This window comes from Rhincodon typus, chromosome 28, assembly GCF_021869965.1.
Source record: "Rhincodon typus isolate 14 chromosome 28, sRhiTyp1.1, whole genome shotgun sequence".
Classification (NCBI taxonomy): Eukaryota; Metazoa; Chordata; class Chondrichthyes; order Orectolobiformes; family Rhincodontidae; genus Rhincodon; species Rhincodon typus.
This window is the reverse complement of record NC_063359.1, coordinates 2010339-2034057: the sequence shown is the minus strand read 5'-3', so window position 1 is coordinate 2034057 and position 23719 is coordinate 2010339. Positions and strand designations below refer to the sequence as shown.

At 42.7% G+C, this 23719-nt stretch overlaps 1 protein-coding gene across 3 annotated transcripts in view; it reads right to left on the bottom strand.

The window, feature by feature from the left end:
• tprn (taperin) overlaps positions 1–16773 on the bottom strand; it is an 85953-nt gene extending 69180 nt beyond the window's left edge. For all 3 annotated transcript variants that reach the window (XR_007265046.1, XM_048613502.1, XM_020514305.2), the window contains exon 1: positions 14180–16773. Coding sequence is in view for 2 of the 3 variants with exons in the window: in XM_048613502.1 (XP_048469459.1) it covers positions 14180–16714 (2535 nt within the window). In the remaining variant the exon portion in view is untranslated. The remainder of the gene's footprint in view (positions 1–14179) is intronic.
• Between the last annotated feature and the right edge of the window lie 6946 nt (positions 16774–23719).

Sequence of the window (23719 nt, the reverse complement as noted above, 5' to 3'; positions counted from 1 at the left end):
AGATCTGCAATAGCATGGAGGAAGGAGCGATTGAACAACAGAAGAATTAATCTCACGGGGCTAAAGGAATGGGGATGGAGAAAGAAAGAAACAAAAGATGTGTCTAGAACAGATGTACTACTGACAGACATTAAAAACAAGAGAAAAGTCAAAACATGCAAAGGAAAGGAAATAAAATTGGACTTCAGCAGGGCAAAATTATGGTCTGAAATTGGTTAACTCAATGTTGAGTCCAGAACTGTAACATGCCTCATAAATAGATGCTGTTCCTCGAGCTTATGTTGAGCTTCACTTGAACAGTGCAACAGGCCAAAGACAGCAATATTAGCTTACGGCAGCATTAAAAAGACAGGATCTGCTAAAGAAAGATTAGCTAACATAATCAAACATCAACTACATTTCATAATCCAGTCAGACATTAAAGAGTTAACTATTACAAGGGAAATCCACTTCTGACTTTATTAAACAAGTTAGTTCCTGAACAACACTCAGATGCTAGACTATTTCAGGCTGGCATTCAATGATGCAGGTAAAGTTCCTTTCCATCATCTGCCTGAATACAGAAAAACCGCACACATTAAACTGAGCTCTTTTCTATACTTGTACTCACAAAACAACTAACATTTAAACTAAACCAAAACCATGAAACAGATTTAACATCTAGCAGACAAAACAAGGAATGAGAGCAGCCTTATATCAAAGACCAGCACACATCCTCATTCCACACTATGCACCATGTAGGAAGAGTCTGACAATGCCTTTGAAAAACTAGCTCTAACTCTGCCCTAGTTTTGTACAGGATACAAAAGAATGCTTTTCTCCACATTATACTGGCAGGCTTGTGTATTTTAATGCAATTATTACCAGTTTCACCAAATGAAGTGGACCAGAGGTCACAATGTCAAATTCCAGCAGCAACATTGATTTATACATTATTCTGTATTTTATCTTGAAATACTGTCTATATTTTTCCTTTTTTTTTTAAAAACAATTAGATGTTAGCAATAGGGAAAGTCCAACCTGCAAAGCAAGTACAGAACTTTGATTCTCAAGTCATATTTCAAAAAGTTGTATTTAAAGATACTTTTGAATCAACCTGTTCAAACATGTTACGACAGACCTCTAGAAGAGGTAGGACCTTGGAACAGAGGTAAAGACACTATCAATGTACCTTCAAGAGCCTTCAAGTTGCATTTATTTAATACCTTTAAATTCAGTAAAATGTCACAAGGCCCCTATTAAACACAAATCAAAACGTTAAAAGAAGTCAGGACAGAATTACAAAAGCTTGATCAAAGAGCCAGATTTCAAGGAGCAACTTAGAGATATAGATAAGCGGACAGATTTTCTTTCCTCCATTCCCCTCAACTGGTGGAGCTTGTTTAATGTTCCTGTCTTCATTCACAAAGAAAAAAATATGTGGGAAATGAGTAACAGATTTACCCAACCTTTACTCATTCATTCCATTTCCAAAACTTGGGAGTTAGGTATGAAGATTTCTTTAAAGAAAAGAACTCTTCCGATATCACCGATGAGAGGCATAGATAGATCGGATAGTCAGAGACCTTTTTCCAGGGTGGAAATGACTATTACGAGGGAGCATAATTTTAAGGTAATTGGAGGAAGGAATAGGGGAGATGTCAGAGGTAAGTTCTTCATACAGAGAGTGGTGGGTGTGTGGAATGCACTGCCGGTAGTGGAGGTGGATTCAGATACTTTAGATGACCTTTAAGCAACTCTCGGATAGGCACATGGAGGATGGTAAAATGTAGGGTGTGCAGTGTAGATTGATCTTAGTAGGATAATAGGTCGGCACAACATCGTGGCCCAAAGAGCCTGTACTGTGCTGTACTGTTCAATGTTCTATCACCTGTCGTGATGTTGCAAGAGAATTGGAATGAATACTACCAACAAAACTAGTTGGTCAGTATGCATCTCCAGAGGAAGCACCTTCATGGTTGCCATAGCAATTAAAAATAGTTACAATTTCCGGAGCAGTAAATGTCTATTTCCTTCTTCCGAATCCTTTACACTTGCTTCCAGTGACACTTTTAATGCCACCTCATTTTGCCTCCTGACCCCTTGATAAAGTAACTTTGTGCAGCCAGCACCACCTGGATTCACTCTCATGAAACTTCTAATTGAAGATAAACTGTAACTAGTGAGGGATGTGGCAAACAGATGACAATGGGTTGTTTTCTGGATTAACAGGATATGACAAGTCATGCTCCATTGTATTGGTGCCTCAGTTTTTCACTATATTTGTCAACATATTGGATGCAAAAGAAAGTGACAAATATCAGAGATTGTATAAAACTAAATTAGGAGGCATGGACAGTTTTGAAGAGACATTGATAATTCATTGGCAAAGCAGACAGGAAGTATGAGGTCATTCTGTTTATTCCAAGACAAATCTTAAAAAGTTTTCTTAATGGTAAGAGAATCAGAATAAAGGAGGGGCAAGGGGATGCAGTTGTCCATTCTTACAAGTCACTAAAAGTTAGTCCACAGGTATGAAAAGTACTAAATACTAGGGAAACATTGGCCTATAATTACAAGTTTGAACGCAATAGCTAGGATAGTTACGCTTCTCTTCTACTGAGCACGGGGCAGACCCTATCCAGTTTTGGACACTAAACCTCAGTAATTATATTAGCCTGGGAGAGGGATACATTATAGACAATGATACCAGAGTTAAAGAATTAACTTGAAGACAGAGTAAATAACCTTTGTCTGTGTTCCCTTAAATTTAAACTGGATATGCCCCCAGTTTTCTAAGTCGTTAAAAATGATATTAAAGCTTCAGAGATTGACTATAATCTAAGGGTTCCCTGATTAGAACAAGAAAGACAATTTTAAAACTGAGGGTGAAATCTACTTTTCCACAAAATTTAAGCAGAAATTTGGAATACTCTCAATAAAGTTTGTGGATGCTGAGGGATCAAGTAGAACTTTCAAGGTGGAGACCAAGGGATCTTTGGAAAAGAACAAAGAAAGGCCATTAAGGAACAAGACTTTCGAAGGACATGTATCAAAGGTACGTAAAGTGCAGAGTTATGGTTCTGTTCAACTTGAATGCAGTTGAGTTATGCATGGGTTCCTTTTGTTCTGTTCTTAATTGGGGGAGGGGAAAATACAAGTGATTTACATAGCAAAGTTACACAGTAAGCAAGGAAAATTCAGCTGACAGCACGAATGGGCATTCCAGAGACACTAAATTAATGCGTTAGATACAGTCACAGCACTTCTATTCTGTGTACAGTCAGGCAGCCACAAACCACCTTTCCACATGACATCAGCAAGATCAACTGCAGATCAATAGCCACTAGCACAAGAAGCCTCTCAGCAACTTTGTAGGGCTGGTAAAGACTTCAGAATTTCACATATCCCTGGAACAACAATGTCAGGAATTCCTATGGACTCACTGTACAAGTAGAGATCTGCAAACCTGAACTACATTAATACACGGAAAATTCAACACTAAGTGTCGAGTCACAGTAAAGTCAGGTGCTGAGAACTGGATGTACTCCATCAACACATCCTTGACCCCATAAGGAAGTCAACAGTGATCATTTTCAATCCAGAGATGCAAATAAATTTGAGAAGTGGTTAACAAAGGTAACAAGTTACAGGTCCACAGTTTCTACAGGAAGCACTACAGTTAGTTCCACATTAAGCTACTCAGAATCAGGAGACTGAAAACCCACCTTGCTTTGACAATTATTTTGTTGTAGTTTAGCTCTACAAACTGGTGGTGAGGAAGTACAAAACACAAAATGTGGGCTCTGACTGATGACCTTTCAGCAGGAATAGACATTTAGACTTGAATACAAAGCCAACGTTTCAGATAAATTATATGCTGGTTGTACTCGTGCTGGGCCATTGAACAGCACCTGCAATCCAGCAATTTACATTTTTACTGTTAGTCATTGCTCAATCTGTAATACTTACACTTTAAAGAATTAGAAGGTTATGGGTTCAGGTTCACCACCAGAGAAATGAGCACAACATCGAGGATGACACCATGGTGGAATTTTTATGGCCCACTGCTATACAAATGGAACACTAGAAACAGCTCAAATGATGACGTGGCCATCTGAATCAAACTATTCCCACCTACTTAACTCCTGCTGTGAAAGATCCATTCCTGGTGGCATTACTATCTTTGAGATAAGACATTACAAAGAAGGACCTCTGCCCTTTCACGTGGAGGTAAAAGATTCCGTGGATATATTCAATGTACTTCCTGGTGTCTTGAACTAACAACAGTAAAACAGACTGTCTGATAAGTATTTTGACCTTCTATTTGATTCTTCATACTGCGTGCATGACATCCAAGCATAACATTCTCTAACTGATGTGGCGAACCAAAGGGTGAAGAGTGTTTTTGGGGTTAAAATTAGTAAAGTTCACGAGCTCAAACTGTACACCGCTACATTTCAACTAGTCTATCTGGTAGACAGTTGACAAGATCTGTTTTCCAGAGGATAATGGCAAAGCCAGGAGTGACAAAGGCTGGATAAGGCAGAGAATGTTTTGAAGATGATTGTTCTTTTAAGAATTTCATAAATACGTCTTGCTTGCTGAACCAGATTTAGGAGGGAAGGCTAAGAGAGCTTTAAGAATCAACTTCTGGGGAGATTTAAAGAAATTTAGAGAAAAATCAGAGTTTGAATTTCACCTGTATGATTTTAAGAATTCCTGATTGTAATAATTTGACTCAAGAGTTGCACGTGTCCCACAATAAAACTAAACATTGGGAGGACTCAAACCATTGTCCTCCGTAACTGCCACACATACCAGTTCCCAATCATGACAGCATTCATCTTGCTGGCAACTGCCCAAGACTGAATCAGACCATTCACAACCTTGGCATCATACTTGACACTGAACCGAACTTCTGATCATGTATCCAAACCAAGTCCATCTACTTCCATCTCTGTTGCTGCCCAATCCTGCCTCTGCTGGTCAAAGTCTCACTCACACCATTATTAGCTTTAGACACGACAACTCCAATGCTCTCCTCATCAGTCTCTCACTTTCCATAAACTTACACAAAAATCTGCTGCTCAGTTCCAACTTGCACCAGGTTCTGTTTACCCATCACTGACTAACAATGCCTCCTTGTCTTCAATCTCAAAATATTTATCATTGCTTTGAAACCCTTCATTGCCTCCTTATCTCAATAACTTTCTCCAGTGCTACAAAGCTTCAAGATCTCTCCTGCAATTCCGGGCTTTCACACATCCCTAAACTCAACCTCAGCCTGGTCTTCAGCTACTGAGGCTTTGAGCGTTGGATTTCCTCCCTAAGCCTCCATTTCTCTTAGTGTGCTTCCCTCCTTTCAGAAGGCCCTAAAAATCTATCATTTTGCCCACGTTCTGATCAGCAACCTTAAAAAACAACTTTGTGGCTCACTGCCATTTTTGATGTTTCACAGAAGTTTTGTCAAAAAGTGCCATGGGAAGCCCCTTTATGTCAAGGTGTATAAATCCAAGTTGCTGCTGTCACATTGCTGATTGAGAGATCCAGATATGCACAAAATGGCCATTTTATAAAATTATTTAACGGGACGTGGATGTCACTGCAAAGCCGGTATCTGTTTCCATTCCTAACTGCCCGTTAATTGAATGACTCGCTCAGGCCTTTCAGACAGTTGTTAAGGTTCAACCATATTGTTGCAGGTCTGCAGTCATATAGGTCAGACCAAGTAAGAATGGCACATTTGTTTCATTGTTACAATGTTAGATTGCAGTGCTGTTTCCCGATAGATGTGGTACAGGGTCCCTCCATGGTTGATTCTGTTCTGCACTAGAATTCAGAATAAGTGATTTTATTAATAAATCCACAAACAAGTCGGGAGTGCAAAGTATAAAACCCAGCTTTCCCTTATAACAAACAAAAAGGTGCCAAGATTCACTTACATTTTATTATATTACGGGCTATTCAGTTACGACACACTACAGTCATACATTGTTGACATTGTACTTTTATGCACAGTGTACATAAAGCACAGACATCACGCAACAAGGAAGACAGCTCAAATAGAGTCATAGAGCTGTACAGCATGGAAACTGACCCTTCAGTCCAACTCATCCATGCTGACCAGATATCCTACATTAATCTAGCCCCATTTGCCAGTGTTTGGCGCATATCCGTCTAAACCCTTTCTATTCATATACCCATCCAGACAACTCTTAAATGTTATAATTGTACTAGCCTCCACCACTTCCTCTGGCACCGCATTCCATACATGCACCATGGTCTGCGTGAAAAAGCTGCCACTTCGGTCCCTTTTAAATCTTTCCCCCTCACCTTAAACCTATGCCCTGTAGTTCTGGACGTCCCCCCCCATCCTGGGGAAAAGACCTTGGCTATTCACCCTAACCATGACCCTCATGATTTTATAAATGATTATATAATCACCCCGCAGCCTCTGACATTCCAGGGAAAATAGCCCCAGCCTATTCAGTCTCTCTCTACAGCTCAAACTCTCCAACCCTGGCAACATCCTTGTAAATCTTAATATGAACACATGAACATCAAGTTTCACAACATCCTTCCTATAGCAGGGAGACCAGAACTGCACACAGTATTCCAAAACTGGCCTAACCAATGTCCTGTACAGACGCGACATGACCTCCCAACTCCTACACTCAATGCACTAACCAATAAAGGCAAGCATACTAAACGCCTTCTTCGTTATCCTGTCTATCTGCAACTCCACTTTCAAGGAACTATGAACATGCACTCCATGGTCTCTTCGTTCAGCAAGTCCCCAGGACTTTACCATTAAGTGTACAAGTCCTGCCCTGATTTGCTTTTCCAAAATGCAGCACCTCATATTTATCAAAATTAAACTCCATCTGCCACTCCTCAGCCCATTGGCCCATCTGATCAAGGTCTTGTTGTACTCGGAGGTAAACTTTTTCACTGTCCACTACACCTCTAATTTTGGTGTCATCTTAAAACTTACTAACCATGTCCCCTATGTACACATCCAAATCATTTATATAAAATGACAAAAAGCAGTGGACCCAACACCAATCCTGATGGCACACCAATGGTCGCAGCCCTCCAGCTTGAGAAGCAACCTTCCTCCACCACCCTCTGTCTCCTACCTTCTCATCAGTTCTATATCCAAATGGTTAGTTTTCCCTGTATTCCATATGATCTAACCTTGTTAACCAGTCTACCATGAGGAATCTTGTCAAACGCCTTACTGAAGTCCAAGTACATCACATCCACCACTCTGCCCTCATCAATCCTCTTCATTACTTCAATCAAGCTAGTCAGACACAATTTCCCATGCACAAAGCTATGCTGACTATCCCTAATCAGTCCTTGCCTTTCCAAATACATGTAAATCCTCCTTCAGTATCCCCTCCAACAAATTGTCCACCACTGATGTCAGGCTCACCAGTCTATAGTTCCCTGGCTTTTCCTTACCACCTTACTATTTTTCTAAGTATAAAAATCTTTTTGGAGTTCAAAGCTTTCATTGTTCTTTGATATCAGTGGAATGAAAAGAATTTTTGGGTGGTATGTGATATTTTAATTATAAATGACAATGCAACATTGGCATTCATTTCAAAAGGGGTAGAGTACAACAGCAGACATGTACTGCTGAGGCTGCATGAGGCTCTGGTCAGGCCATATTTGGAATATCGTGAGCAATTTTGAGCCCTGTATCTAAGGAAAGATCTGCTGGCATTGGACGGGGTCCAGAGGCAGTTTACAAGAATGATCCTGGAAATGAAGGGTTTAATCACATTAGGAGCGGTTGAGGACTCTGGGTCTGTATTCAATGGAATAGAGGAGAATGAGGGAGAATCTAATTGAAACTTACAGGGTACCGAGAGGCCAGAGTGCAGTGAATATGGAAAAGATGATTCCACTACTGGGAGAGTGTTGAACTGGAGGCACAGCTTCATGATGAAGGGATGACCCTTTAGAACGGAGATGAGGAGGAATTTCTTCAACCAGAGGATGGTGACTCTGTGGAACTCGTTACCGCAGAAGGCCATGGAGACCGAGTCATTGAGATAGGTTCTTAATTAGTATGGGATCAAGGATTATGTGAAGAAAGCAGGAGAATGGGGTTAAGTAACATATCAGCCATGATCAAATGACGGAGAGGACTAGATGGGCTGAATGGCCTAATTCTGCTCCTATAGCTTACGATGGCAACTCACAGGGCAGCACATGGGCTTATGAGTAACAATAGATTTTAAACCTTTTGTCATGTGTCAGTGAGCTTAATCGCCATTTTTAATGTTCTCAATGCATGACAAAATTATAAAAAATAACCGGAACTCATTATAAAGCCCCTATGCCACAAGTTTTTTTTATTTTGCCTTGGCTCTAACTTCCCAATTCCACGCTAATTGGACATTTACATAGCACCAGGGTCATTCAAGAGTCCTGATATCAAGAGGGTTTCACAGTTTAAACCTGTGGCCCTGCAACATGACATTTAAGACAGGTTGACCTCAAATTCAAGGCGATACCTCAGGCTTTCCACAGTACTGCTAGAGCACGAGCTCCTTAATTAAGTTAGCCATTCACTCATACTGGCTGTTCAGAGTCACATCAGGAAACCACACCATTATGTATGTCACCTCAACGAGAAGCAGCCTTTTCACTTGAAGCTTTGGTCACGTATCACTAACAGAAATGACTTTCATCCCTTAGGATGACTCACCAAATCATTGAGAACCAATCAAGTGATTCATGACACCGGATGAGGCAGCACAGAACATCAAGTTCACAGCTCACATTTTTCCTACACTGAAATTCATTTGCCTCTGAGCAACTGATGAAATGGAAAGTTTATCAAATTGAACTTCTTAAATAGATGTCTGCATATTGCTCTTGACTCTGAAGTGCTCTGAAACATTTTAAGAATAAATAGCTTCATTCACAAATGCTCCAACTGTTAAACAATCAGATGGATAAAATTGTTTTTTCCACACCAAAACACACTGGATAAACAACGAGAAATACAGTGAGAAGCTGTGGAGATAACCTCTTTATAAATCAAATTTAGATCATTAAATGTACAATTTATCAGTACAATAAATCTGAAAGAACTTAATAAGCATTTCCAGTAAAGAAAGTCATTATCAGTACTGCCAAGGTATACTGTAAGTACGTGTACATAGCCCCAAACAGCAAAGCACATATCACAATGCCCACTCCTCACAATGGCAATGCATTTCCCAACACACACCCACTACATATGCAACATAAAATATGCCCCTGACAATACCTGCCCTTACATTTTGTTCTTCGACATGTCCCAGCACACATTTCCCACACACAGGCGTACTTCACATTAGAAGATGGCTCTGACCTACAGTTGTGCAACATGTTTACTGACCACTTCTCATGTGCAGGTGTACTTCATGTAAGTCATCTCATTGCAAATGGCAAATGAAGAAATAATGGAACAACAGCACTTGACACTGTGTTCATCGTGATCTGAAAATTCCAACAGCAGAACGGAGAGATTCTCTGCAATACTCTAAACAAATGATCTCAGGGGTAAGTTTCTGCAATTTGGTGCAGTGGTAGTGTCCCTACCTCTGAGCCAGGATCAAGTCCCACTTACTCTAGAGGTGTGTAATAACATCTCAGAACAGAGACATTTAAAATATCTATCCAACAAGCAACGAGCTTGTGGTATTTAATGGGCTCTTGTATCGTAGTGGTAGTATCCCTACCCTTGAGCCAGGAGGCCTACGTTCAAGTCCCACCTGTTCCAGAGATACGTAATAATATCTCTGAATGGGTTGATTAGAAAATAGTTTTTTTTTCCCTACAATTCTCTACATGGGTTTTGAAGCCACAACTCAAATTCAGATGAAAATCCCCACCCACGAATATTTGTGATAGATTCATCATCACTGTTGCTAAGTGTCACACAATTTCCAATCTAGCCTTTGAACAGATGACCCACCAACAACCACATCTCAAGTTCACCTGTGCTGATGATATTTAATGTACCACCCAAGCTCCATCCTTCTATATCTCAGATGAAGATGCTCCAATGTTGGCATACAATTGTGCCACATATCGTCTCAAGTTGAATTCCAAAAACCATATCCGGTGCAATCCACCTCAACAGTGACAAGAAATAATTGCTGATCAAAGATCAAATGGTCAAAGTCTAAAGCATGAACCCAACCCAACATACTTGGGAATGACTCTAGACAAGGCATTCTTCTCTGGGGCATCTGAAGAAAGCAGCAAAACTAGAAACAACCGAGTACAAAACTTAAGATACCAAGGTGTAGAGCTGATGAACACAGCAGGCCAAGCAGCATCAGAGGAGCAGGAAGGTTGACGTTTCGGGCCTAGACCCTTCTTCAGACCTACTATCTCGGAGTAGAAACTTGTTAGATCTACTTTAGGTGCTGCTATCACACCTGACCTCAGCACCTGCCCTTTCAGACTCCGCACCAGTGCACTGCACCCCTGTCTGAGAAAGATCATCACACATGCATCTTGTTGCCGCTCAATCGAGTGCAACCATATTAGTCATAACCGGAATCCTTTGAGTAACACCCCAAACATCAACAACGCCCATCTCCACCCCACATCAGCTGGCTGATGAAAACCCACAAGCTAGTTGAAACCATTCATGCTGCATCATACTGACCTACTCCGAGATGATCTGCTCAATTCACCCACTGCCTACCTTCCATATGCAGAAAATGCCCTGACCAATATCCACCAAATATTCTTTGGGTCCAGGAATAGGAGACTGGCACTGAAAACCTTCCTGATATAGATCCTACAGGAAGGGTAAGCTTTGAACTACAACAGCAAGAATGCTCAAGTGCAAATCACTTTAAGCAAATAAGAATGTTATTACTCGGCTCCAAGGTTCTGGAGGAGATAACAAAAACAATTTGCCCCATTATGAAAGAAAAAGGCAAAATCTTTATTAGTGTTCACTCACCCTACCATTGATTCATAGCAGCAGCATTCTGAATTCACAGCCTTGGCCACCCAGGACAAGGGCAGCAGAAGCATGGGAATACTACAACCTGCAAATTCCCCTCAAAACCACACACTATCCTGACTTGGAAGACTATTGCCAAGCCTATACAGTGGCTGAGTCAATACCCTGGAACTCCAATCCCAACAGTATTGAAGTCAGGATTCAAAATACACAGAGGTAACATACTAGCTTGCCATTGAAATATCACAAGCAGCCCACAAGCAAACAAATATATGGGGAAAAATTCTAGAAAGGACGCCACACACAATATTGATTTACATTATGGGCTCTCCATTGTCCATATGGAGAAGAATAGCAGGTTCAGACTTCTCATTGGTAGCAGGAAAACGGGTCACGAAGCAGTGAGCATGGAAGAGGAGCTGCTTCTCAAATCACTGGTTCTATCTCACCCATGCTCACAGTCCAGCTCATTCCTTCTATCCCATGCTTGTTGCTCCACCAAAAACAGAACCTATGATTGGAGGAACAGCAAAGGGACAAGGGGAAGAACCTAAGGCTGGAGGAGTTGGAGCAAGTGCACGCTTGAGAGAGCCATAAGAATTAAAGCCACAAATAAATGTTGCTACAAGTTGAAATGACAATTATTTCCAAGCAGAACATCAGAATTTGGCAGTCAATGAATAGCTGACACCACTCTTTCTCCTATTGGATTTTTTTTTTTTTAAAAAAAGTCCTTTCAGGATGCTTTTGAGTGGGAAAGGTGGGAGGGGAGGAAACAGTTTTTGGTAGCTGCCAGAATTGATGCACTTAGGGAAGTCTATTTTTAATTATTTCAAAATAAATAGTCCACACCCCATCCCTACACAGTAATAACAACCCTGCCAGTTAACTTTCAAAATGAAGACAGAAGAAAGCAAACTGGGTTCTAAGCACCACCACCTATCGAGATAGGAAAGCCAAGATGCTGTGCTGCTCCAGCTATGAATTGTTAAAAACGTTGCAGATTTTTCATCATTTTTATTTTATTCTTTTATCAATTTTGGATTTGGAGCTGTGAACTGTGAGATAAAGATGACTTTTGGACCTAATGGTAACAGCATGTGTTAAGAGGAAAACAAAACCACACAAGCTTTTTTCTTTTTTATTCATGAGCTAGGTCTAGAAGTTAATTGCAGATTGGTTCCTGATTAAAAAGGTTCTGCAGATGCTTCATCACTGGGGAAGAGCATTATGTTTAAACAAATAGCAGAAGTTGTTTATTAATGAGATCAGTCCCTGGGACAAAAACAAATTGCTGGGAAAATTCGGCAGGTCTGATAGCATCTGCTGAGAGAAAGTAGAGTTAAGGTTTGAGGTCCACTGACCCTTCTTCAAAAGTGATTGAAGCTAGGAAACGTTTGGTATATATGCTAAGGATGGGTGGAAGAGGGAGGAGGAGTAAATAATAGGTAGAGGTGAGCAAGAGAGGCGAGAGCGAGAGAGAGAGGGAAAACATTTGGGTAGATAAAGGAATGGATGAAGAGTTAGCTGTTGTTTCAGGTTAAGTTTTGCTCTGCTGAAGTTACTGTACTGTTAATAAATTGCCAAGTTTTTTGTTTAAGATTCAAACTGGTGACTCTCAGATTGGTTATTCAAAAATGTGGTTAAGAACCACTGGGGTCAACTTTGAGGGCTGAAAATACAGTCGTAGAAAGGCAGATTTGTTACAGCTGTATATCTTTGTTATCATAACATAATACGAATGCACGCATAATGAGAAAGCAAGAGTGTGTGAGAAAGAATGTGAAAGAGAGGGGAAAATAAGGGAGATGCTGTAAGGAGCAAGACAGAGGATTGAGGAAGCACAAGGCCCATCACAGCAAGGTAGAGGATGAGAGCAAAAATTGCTAACTTGCAGCTTAATTCATCAATAGGATTTCTCAACTTATTTTTTTCCCCTTTAAAACCCTCCTTTTGTGTCTTGCTTTCAAGTGGATAAACTATAACTGGAACAATAAGGTTCATTCAAGTCTGATTTAAATCAGTGACAGAAGACAACGGGTTGAGTGGACGTCACAAAATGAAGAAAATCTGTTTAATTGTTGTTGGATACGTAACAAGTCTCTTGTTATTTTAACATCCTTTAATGTAGGTGTAGAGAATGTTTGCTAATTCCTGCTTCAATAGCAATTCAGTTTCCAACTTAAATCTTCTACCTGTGTTACCTTCAAGTAGCTTTTGAAAATCAAATAATAGCCTTCAAGAAAACAAACCGTCCTGAAAGAATACTGTTTTGGCTCATTGCAGAAGCACCTACTTTACCCAGAATACATGGGTTAAGGGCAATTAAGGATGCTTCTTTTGGTCTGCTAACCTCCTGTGAATGAGTTAAAAATATCTATAAGAACTAAAATCCACAAAATGCTAAACCTAGCAGCAAGTTTGTTCAGCCCAAATGCTGGCTGCTCAGAATTCTCAAAGTCAATGCAGTAAACGGAATGAAGACTGTCAGCAAGGATTAATGAAAGAATCTACATTTCAAATACGATTGTGGTTTCTGAAATGATGAGCAAAGTTGAACTTTGAGCAGCTCCAAGTTATTATTACCTTCATGGTAAAAGCAGTCATCAGCTAAATTAAACTCCAAATGTTCCCCTTCGTGGGATAAATATCAACTCAAGTGACCCAAATAATAATGACAAGCTTAAATAGAATCATAGAGAATTGTAACAACACAGAAGTTGGTCATTCCATAGATCTCTGGAGGCTACTCAGCCAAACCCATCCCTTTTTCTTTTCCCTGTAGCCCTATAAATTTCATTTCCTTGAATAATTATCCAAATCCCATCCCATTGGAAACCTACAAGACTACACTACATTCAGATTCTGTGTTCCAGACCCTAACCACTCTTTATGCAAGAGTTTTTTTTATGTTGCATTTTACCACGATTTTATGAAGCAATACCACTTTGTGATTGAAAATAAAAAAAATGCTGGAAATCACAGTGGGTCAGGTAGTATCCATGGAAAGAGAGCAAGATAATGTTTCAAGTCTAATTGACTCTTCATCAGAGCTGAATAACCATTTTGCAATTGCCGTACTCTAGTATATTCAGGGATACAAAGTGAAAAGAAAACTTTCACTCTGGAGAACTACTCTGGGTGAAATCCAACAGAATTAGTGCCGAGGGCATGTGAAACCAAGGACGTTATTTGAAACAGTAAGCTTACCTTCTTCCTCGTGGAACCAGCCTTGGATAAACAGGATCGTTCCAACGACAGATACCCTCCAATCACTTGTATCTCCTCAGCAAGAGGATAGCGTTTCTTTAACAATACCCCCAGTTTGGCAAGTGATGGTTCAGGATCTTCCACTGTCTGCTCATGAGTCCCATTTGCCTGAGAAACCTCATTTGTGTCTACAGAGGGCTGCTGGGCTCTGCTCGCTGGCTTGCGTTGAGGAACAATGGTGAAAGTGTTTCCACTCTTTCGCTGCAGAAAGGGGTGGTGCAGGCCACCCACAGTTTCCTCAGGAAGCTTGTCCTTTGCTCCAGCTGATTTGGCCTTGCTTGGTTGTTTGGGGGTCTCTTTCTCTCCTGTTCCCAAGATATCATCTATGTTAGTGACTGGGAGGTCATTGTCATTCCGAGCTGTCATTTTTACGAGGGTTACAGTGGATTCAGCTTTCTGCTCTGCTTCAGACATTGGAGTAGGCAATAAGCCTGGTCTTTCTTTCTCGACTGAAACCTGAGCATTTATATGCTTACAAGAAACTTCATAGGTACTGCATGATGTTGATTTATTCATGACTTCTTCTTCCTTTGGCTCAAGATCTGCTTTGGGAAGAGAAGGCTCTCTGAAAGGTAATTTTCCTTCTGTACTCTGTTCATGGTCAGATAGGCTGATCCTATCCAGGGAAACAGCAGAGACCCGGTCTGTTTGAGCTTCAGAATTGGAAGTACTAATTTCAATTTTTGGCTTTTCACAAGATTCATTGTTTGCTTCCCTATAATCACAAACATCACTGGATGATACAGAGACACTCACCCTCTTCTTTGGAATCACAACAAATGAGTTCTTCGACTGTTTTTTGAGGTTTGCCAGTGCCCTTGCCTGGATATCCTCTTCCGGAATGGATGAAACATCTGGAGGTGTGGCAGGTATGATTTCAAAGGAGTCATTCAGACTGGTGGAAGCAGATACACCATTGCATTGGTTTGAAGTTACTTTGGCTGAACTTGCCACTTTGTGGTCCTGGTTCATCTTCCCTGAGGGAGTGGCACTGGATTTTGCTGGTAAAGATTTGGAAGCTACAGCAGGCTGGGGTCTCTCAGGACTTGATTTTGAAGCATTCCTCTGATCAAATGCACGCACCTTGGAAACCTCACTGCTGGCAGCACTGACAGAAGATGGCATCCAGCCACTTCCAAGTACATTTGCATCCATTCGGTCCTTTCTGTCCATTTCTCCTCCATTCACAGAAAATGAATTGGTCCCCATTAAATCGAGATCTCGGAGACCGTTCTCTATTACCTTATTCTTGATGATCCGATCCTTCGAGATGTTCTCGCCGTTTTGGTGAGCAGGAGAGTGACTTGGGGTTGACTCTTTCGGCCTGAGTTGCCGATTAGCAGGTCCACTCTCGAAATGCTTGCGATAAGAGGATACAGAAAAGGGTCTGCCTCCAGGCTCAGTCCTGTCACTGGCAGCCAGCTTAGCATCTCCCTGGTTGTGTGAGGACACAGAGGGGACAGAAGGCGTGCGCACCGGAGATGAGGGACCAGAGAATCTGGTCGGCGACGACAGCGGGAAAGATGTGGGCTGAGGCGGGGGTGACAGGTGAGGGCCAGGAGAGTGGATCCCCTTGGGGCCTGGACTGGTTGGCCCTTGGCCGAGTTGGCGGAGAGAGGGGGGCTTTGGCAACAGGAGAGGCTTTCGGGGCCGGTCCCGGGAAGGGGAGAAGCCGTCCAGCAGGTTCTCCGTGCTCCGCGACCGGCTTGGCTTCACGTAGTTGCGGTCGAACTTCTCGAGCAGGCGGCTGACTTTCCCGTGCAGGCCGCCCGGGGGGCCGGCATCTCCGCTGCCCAGGCTGCTCAGGTTCTCCTCACTACGGCTCAGCGTGCCATCGTAGACCAGCACCTCGGCGGCTCGGATCTCGGCCACACTGCCGTGCCCGGCCCGGGACAGCAGCTGCTCGACATCCTGGGGCTGGGACTGAGGTTGGGTCCGGGTCCGGGACGGGCTGCCCGGCTCACTGAAATAATTCGGGTCTGACTCGATGATGATGATGTTGTCGGCCTGGATGGTGCGGACCCCCGGCATGTGGCTGTACAACTCGAGAAGTTGCTGCAGTGGCTTGGCCGGATCCTGGCCCAGACCCCCACCGCCTCCCACCCCCGAGGACTCGCTCTCCGCCTGCAACCGCCGCCTCCTCCGCCGCTCCCGCTGAATGAACGGGTTCTCCTGGACGGGAGCGATGTTCTCCAGCAGCACGGAGCCCCCGGCCTCGGAACCGGACGCACCGCCCGCTGCCTCCGGGCTCGGCTCCAGCTCTGTCTGGTTGCTATGGGACGCCGCCCGGCTCGGGATCCAGGTCCGGCCATCCGCCGCCGGGTTCGCCAACTTGGCCTTCCGCCTCTCCAGGATCTCCTTTTTCCAAGCCGGCATCCTGGTACTGAGGCCGGCTACGGCCGCCGCCTCCTCCTGCCGCGGAGCCTGAAGGGGAGACAACGGCGGCGATGCCAGGCTCTGTTCGCTAACCGACATCCCGTCCTCCCTCAATCACACACTGACTGACTGACTGACCGGGACCAGCGGTCCTCCACCGTCCCACCAACCACCGCGCTCCGCCCCCAACCCGCCCCTCGTTCCCATGGAAACCACAACAACCCCCGTGGAAAGAGGGCGGATATGACGCTGCGTCACGGCGCCAACTACAGGACGTCAGCTCACAATGAATCACAGCCCACTGACATTTGGCCCATCGTGTTCATGCCAGCTCTCTGCGACAGCAACTCTCATCTCTCCGAGAGACAGCAAGAACTGCAGATGCTGGGGTCAGAGGTAACACAGTGTGGAGCTGGAGGTACACAGCAGGCCAGGCAGATTCAGTGGAGCAGGAAAGTAGACTCAGAGACCTTTTGTGGAGCATCTGCGCTCTGTACGCGACAAATGACTTAAAGCTATAATCCAACCCCACGACCAAAGAGATCTATCCCTCCCCACCCCTATCTACCTTTCATAAGGACCGCTCTCCGTGGCTCCTTTGTCAGCTAGACTCCCCACTCACCCCACCACCTTTCCCTGCAACCGCAGGAAGTGCTACACCTGCCCCTAAACCTCCCTCCTCACCTCCATTCAAGGCACAAAACAAACCTTCCATATCAGCTAGAGATTCACCTGCACATCTGTCAACTTGGTCTACTGTACCCGCTGCTCCCAATGTGGGCTCCTCGACATCAGTGAGACCAAGCGTAGACTCAGAGACCGCTTTGTAGAGCATCTGCGCTCTGTACGTGACAAACGACAACACCTTCAGGTCGTCAACCATTTTAACTCTCCCTCCAACTCCCTGGGTGACATGTCCATCCTGGGCCTCCTCCAGTGTCACAATGACACCACACGTAAACTGGAGGAGCAACACTTCATATTCCACCTCAGGAGCCTACAGCTCAATGGCTTAATCATGGAATTCACCAGTTTTAAGATCTCCCCACCCCCGGCCTCATCCCATGTCCAAGCTTCCCCCTCATCCCTGCCTCCTTGACCCTACACAACTTGTCCATCTTCTCTCCCACCTATCCACCCCATCCATCCCACTGACCAAACCCCACCACTACCTATCACCATCCCATCTACCTTCCCCAGCCCCATCCCTCGTCTCTATTTATTTCCCAGCTCACTTACCCCTCCCCATTTCTGACCCGAAACGTCAACTTTCCTGCTCCTCTGATGCTGCCGGGCCTGCTGTGTTCCTCCAGCTCCACACTGTGTTATCCCATCTCCCCACCCTTGCCTGCTCTTCAGGTGCTTATCCATTTGCTTCCATGCCTCTATTGATGAAACTCAGAAGACGCACACATGCACACCCACACATAAAAAGGTACAAATTCCTTTGAAAACAAGTGCATACCAACGTGGAGAAAAAATGTATAGTAAGATCATTCCAAAACAGCAACTCATCCAAATCTCACTTATCTATAGTATCCTGGTCTATTTGTAGAAGAAGCTGTTAGGAACAGTTCAGCCATTTACTGGAACACAGCCCCAGGTGATGAGCATGGTCATATGCACATCAAAAGTGTAAACACCACAAACCCAATTATCCATTATTCCTCTTCAACCACATTTTTCAATCTGTTAGAACACTTCCAATGATTTATGCACATATACAACAAGGTCCCTCTGCTCCTGTATCCTTTTAGCTCGGTATCAATTGTATCAAAATTGCAATTAGGTAGCACCTGTTTAGCAATAACCTGCTATTTGATGTCCAGTTTGGGTTCCACCAGGGCCACCCATTCCTGACCTCATTACTGCCTTGGTTCATATATGGACAAAGAGCTGAATTCCAGAGGTGAGGTGAGAATGACTGCCCTTTACATTGAATCTACATGTGACCGTATGGGAACAAGGGGCCCTAGCAAAACTGGAGTCAATGGGAATCAGTGAGAAAATGTTCTGCTGTTGGAGTCATACCTGGCACGTTGGAAGATGGTTGACAGATCAGTCATCTCAGCTCCAGGACGGCTCTGCAAGAGTTCTTCTGGATAGTGTTCTCGGCCCGACCATCTTCAGCTGCTTCATCAATGACCTTCCCTCTATCATAAGGTCGGAAATGGGGATGTTTGCTGAGGTTGCACAATGTTCAACACCATCCGCAACTCCTCAGAAACTGAAGCAGTCCATGTCCAAATGCTGCAAGATTTGGCCAGTATCCAAGTTTAGAGTGACAGCTGGTAAATAATATTCAAGCCACACAAATGCCAGTCAATGACCATTTCTAGCAAAAATCTAATCATTGTGCCCTGATATTCAACGGTATTACCATAATTGAATCTGCTGCAATCAACAACCTGGGTTTTATCAGACCAAAACTGAACAGAACTAGTCATATAAATTCTTTGGCTACAAAAGCAGGTCAGAAGCTGGGGATACTGAAGTGAGTAAATCACCTCCTGACTCCCCAAAACCTGCCCACCATCCACAAGGCACAAGTCAGGAGTGTAATGGAATACTCCCCACTTGCCTGGATGAGTGCAGGTCCAACAACACTCAGAAGCTTAACACCATCCAGGACAAAACAGTCTGCTTGATTGGCACAACATCTGCAAGCACCCACTCTGTCCACTATTGATGCTCAGTAGTAGCAGAGTGAACCATCCACAAGATGTAGTGCTGAAATTCACCGAAGCTCCTTTAACAGCACCTTCCATACCTATGACCACTTCCATCTAGAACAAGAACAAAAGATACGTAGGAACACCACCACCTGCAAGTTCCCCTTCAAGCCTCATCATTGTGACTTAGAACCAACATTCCTGAATGTGCAATGGCAAAACTTAGAATGTAGCTTACAACTATATCACTGATCCTTCTGTGTGACTGGGTCAAAATCCTGGAATACCTTGACTAACAACATTGAAAGTGTCTCTACACCAAATGAACTGCACTGACTCAAGAAATCACATGACCCCAGGTTATAGATTAGGGTGGACAAGGTCAGAAATCACGTGACACCAGGTTATGGTCCAACAGGTTTGTTTGAAATCACAAGCTTTTGGAGCGTGGCCTCTTTGTCAGGTGAAGTGAGAAAGAAGCACACAGAACACGGAATTTATAAGTAACAGATTAAAGGGTCACACAACTGATGAGGATGTATTAAACAAACCTAAGATGCTGTTAAATCTTTAATCAGTTAGAAGGTTTTAATTGATTAATATGTGTATGTATCTATGGGGTGAATTTGTATTTGTAGATACATTCTATTTTGTTCAAAAAGCGCACCATTTATAGACAGTCAGTCAATGTGGTGTTTTATAAATTCCTACTTTAGAAATAAAACCAGTCTGACTCCAAATCGAAACACAAACAGATTCTAAACAAGGCCTCACACCTAACCTGCATTTGACCTAAAATGTCACCTCTTCCTTACACGTCTAGTTCTCTCAGGGCAGTGACTTCAAAGAAATTCGGGGATTAACATTTATGATCTTTTACTTATAAATGCTGTGTTCCGTGTGCTTATTTCTCACTTCTGACGAAGGGGCCATGCTCCAAAAGTTTGTGTTTTCAAATAAACCTGTTGGACTATAATCTGGTGTCGCGTGATTTCTGACCTTGTCCACCCTAATCCAACACCAGCACCTCCACATCCTGGTTCAAGAAGGCAGCTCACCACCATCACCTCAAGGATTTTAAAAGTGGGCAATACATGCTGGCCTAGTCATCGACAGCCTGATGCCTGAATGAAAAATTATTATTATTTATTGCCTTCATAGGTACTGCATTAAATCTCATCTGGCATGTGTCCTCATATTCCGCCAGGCTGTAAATGTCCTTTTGAAGTGTATCACTATCTTTTTCACAATTCACAAGACTTCCAGGTTTTTGCATAGTCTGCAAATTTTCAACTCCTGTCCTGCACGTTCACATCCAGGTCATTAATACACATCAAGCAATGGTTCCAACACTAACCCTGGCAAATTCACTGTACTGCTTTCTCCAGTGTGAAACAACCATTCACCATAACTCTTTGTTTCCTGCCATTCAAACCAACTTCATATTCAAGATGCCACTGTTCCTCCATGTTCCATGCATTTCAGTTACACTGACATGCCTGTCATATTTCACTTTTATGAAACAACCTTTGGAAGTTTGTTAACAGAACAGTTAATGTTAATTGCATTATCCTCATCAACCCTCACTGTTAACTCATCAAACAGCTCAATCAAATTAGTTAAACATTTGTTCCCTTTAACAAATCTATGCTGGCTTCCCTTAATTAACAGACATTTGTCCAAGTGATTGTTAACTTTGTTCTAGATCATGGTCTCTAGAAGCTTTGCTACAACTAAGGTGAAACTGAGACAACAAGGTGCAGGGCTGGATGAACACAGCAGGCCAAGCAGCATCATAGGAGCAGAGAAACTGACTAGCTGTAGTTGCTGAGTTTGCTTATATGCCTTTAGAAGACTTGACCAGTTTTTTCTCATATTCTCTCTTGGTCTCTCTTATTTCCTAAATTGAGTTGCACGGAGGAACTGGAAAAGACCATTCATCCCCTTCAGCCTGATCTGTTACTAATGAGATGATGACTAATCATAATTCTAACAGTTCTAAAAAATGTAAGTAACTTTTTATTTCTAATTGTTTGAACCACTGTAAGTTCTCTGCATTCCTCAAGTGATACTCAGGGTCCATGATGTGTTATCTTCAGCATTGACTTCTTCAAAATCTATAGCTCCATACTTACTTGCAAACCAATTGGTCTTTACTACAGATTAATCATCAACTCTCTTTCCCCTGAACCTTATTGTTTCAGCATCTTTCTCTTGGTTTGCCCAAAAGCCTTTGATGATCTGCCTTTTTCTCCCACCATCAAGTTGTTTACCATTTCCCACTATTGTTTTTCATTGATAGGATGCACACCTCCACAATCTGCAAGCAAGCCATGCAGAACAATACAGCAACAATGAGAAAGACAAACAAAGAAAGACCAGAAACAAACATGACATGAGAGAAAAGCACAATAAAAGTAGTTTGGCAGGTTAGAGAGAGCCAGAAATTACAACAGGATAATGTTTTTATATATTCATACACTTCCCTAGGTAACAGTGAGAAACAGTGGACAGAAACTAACTGTTTGAAAGACTGCGATGTGAATGTTCCTTCTACGGCATTACATCTTTATAGCAGCAAAATTATGATTCATTTTGGCAGGTTCTATGGTGCCTGCAACTCATATGCCACCCACACCCACCAACGTATGTACCCTACTGGATGTCAACACAGTTTCAGAGCTGCAGCCCCAGTCTTCATTCACCAGGACAGAGCAATGACCAAATCCTGCGCCTTCTGATTCAAAGACATCAACACTACCACTAATCCAAAGCCTCACTTCCTGATACTAATTCATGAGTGCTAACAACTTATTGAAGAACGTTCAATCATTGTCTTCTTTCATTTAATGGGATTCTAAGGCTCATCACTAAACCATGTTCACGCTAAACATCGCTTGTGCCCCAGGATACTTAGATCAGAATAGGCCATGTATTTGTGCAAACACTGCAGGCTGCAGCTGTGCCAGGTTACCATAATGAAAGCAGGTGCTGCTGACAGTCAGTGGATCCTGTGAATCACTTCACAGATGTCAGGGGACAGGACTCTCACATGGGAACAGAGCTGTACTCCTGGACAGTTTATTTGGATGTTGTTCACAAGTTGTTAGCGGCATGTCAAAATATTAATCAGGGGTTGCTTAAGATAATAAAGTACCCAGGTAACCCAAGAGTCTATCAAATCCTCTCTCTGGCACTATGTCTTATGAAGGAACATAAACGCAAGAACTAGGAGCAGGAGTGAGCAATTTTCTCCCTCAAGACTTCATCACCATTTGATACGATCATGGCTGAACTCATCTTGACCTCAACTTCACTTTACTACCTGCTCTTCATAGCCCTAACCAAACCAATTATTAATTTTAAAAATCTATCTCCTCCTTAAATATAGTCAATGTTCCAGCATCTACTGCACTCTGGGGTAGTGAATTCCACAGATTCACAATCCTTTGAGATTGAGAATCCTTGTCTCTGTTTTAAATCTGCTACTCTTTATCCTAAAACTATGACTTCTCATTCTAGATTGTCCCAATGAGGAAGCATCCTTTTTACATCGACTTTGTCAATCCCCTTTAACATGTCAAATAACATAATTATATCTCCTCCCATTCTTCTAAACTCTAGAGAGTATAGGCCTAAACTGCTCAATGTCTCTTCATAAGACAAACCACTCATCCCTAGAATCAATCTAGTGAACCCCTCTGAACTGTCTCCAATACAACCACATCCCTCCTCAAGTAAGGGAACCAAAATTGTACCAATACTCCAGATGCAGTCTTACTAATGCCTTGCACTGTTGCATCGTAGAGGAATGTACTTGAATCCTTTAGCATTAAATGCCAAAACTCCATTTGCCTTTTTTTTATTGCTTGCTGTACCTGCATACTAGATTTCTGCAATTGATGCACAAGGACACCCAGATCCCTCTGCACCAAAGCACTCTGACGTTTTTCTCCATTTAGATAATAAGTTACCTTTCTTTTCCTCTGACCAAAATGGATAATCTCACATTTACCCATATTAAACTGCATTTAGCAAATTTTGACCCATTCACTAACCTACCTACATCAATTTGTAAATTTCTTTCTTACAGTCATAGAGTTATACAGCACGGAAACAGACCCTTTGGTCCAGCTCATCTAAGCTGACCAGATATCCTAAACCGATCTAGTCCCATTTGCCAGCATTTGGCCTATATCCCTTTAAATCCCTCCTACTCATGCACCCATCCAGATGCCTATTAAATGTTCTAATTGTACCCACCTCTACCACTTCCTCTGGCAATTCATTCCATTCACGCACCACCCTGTGTGTAAAAAGCTGCCACTTAGGTTCCTTTTAAATCTGTCCCCTCTCACATTAAACCTATGCCCTTTAGTTCTGGACTCCCAATCCCAGGGAAAAGATCTTGGCTATTCGCCCTATCTATGCC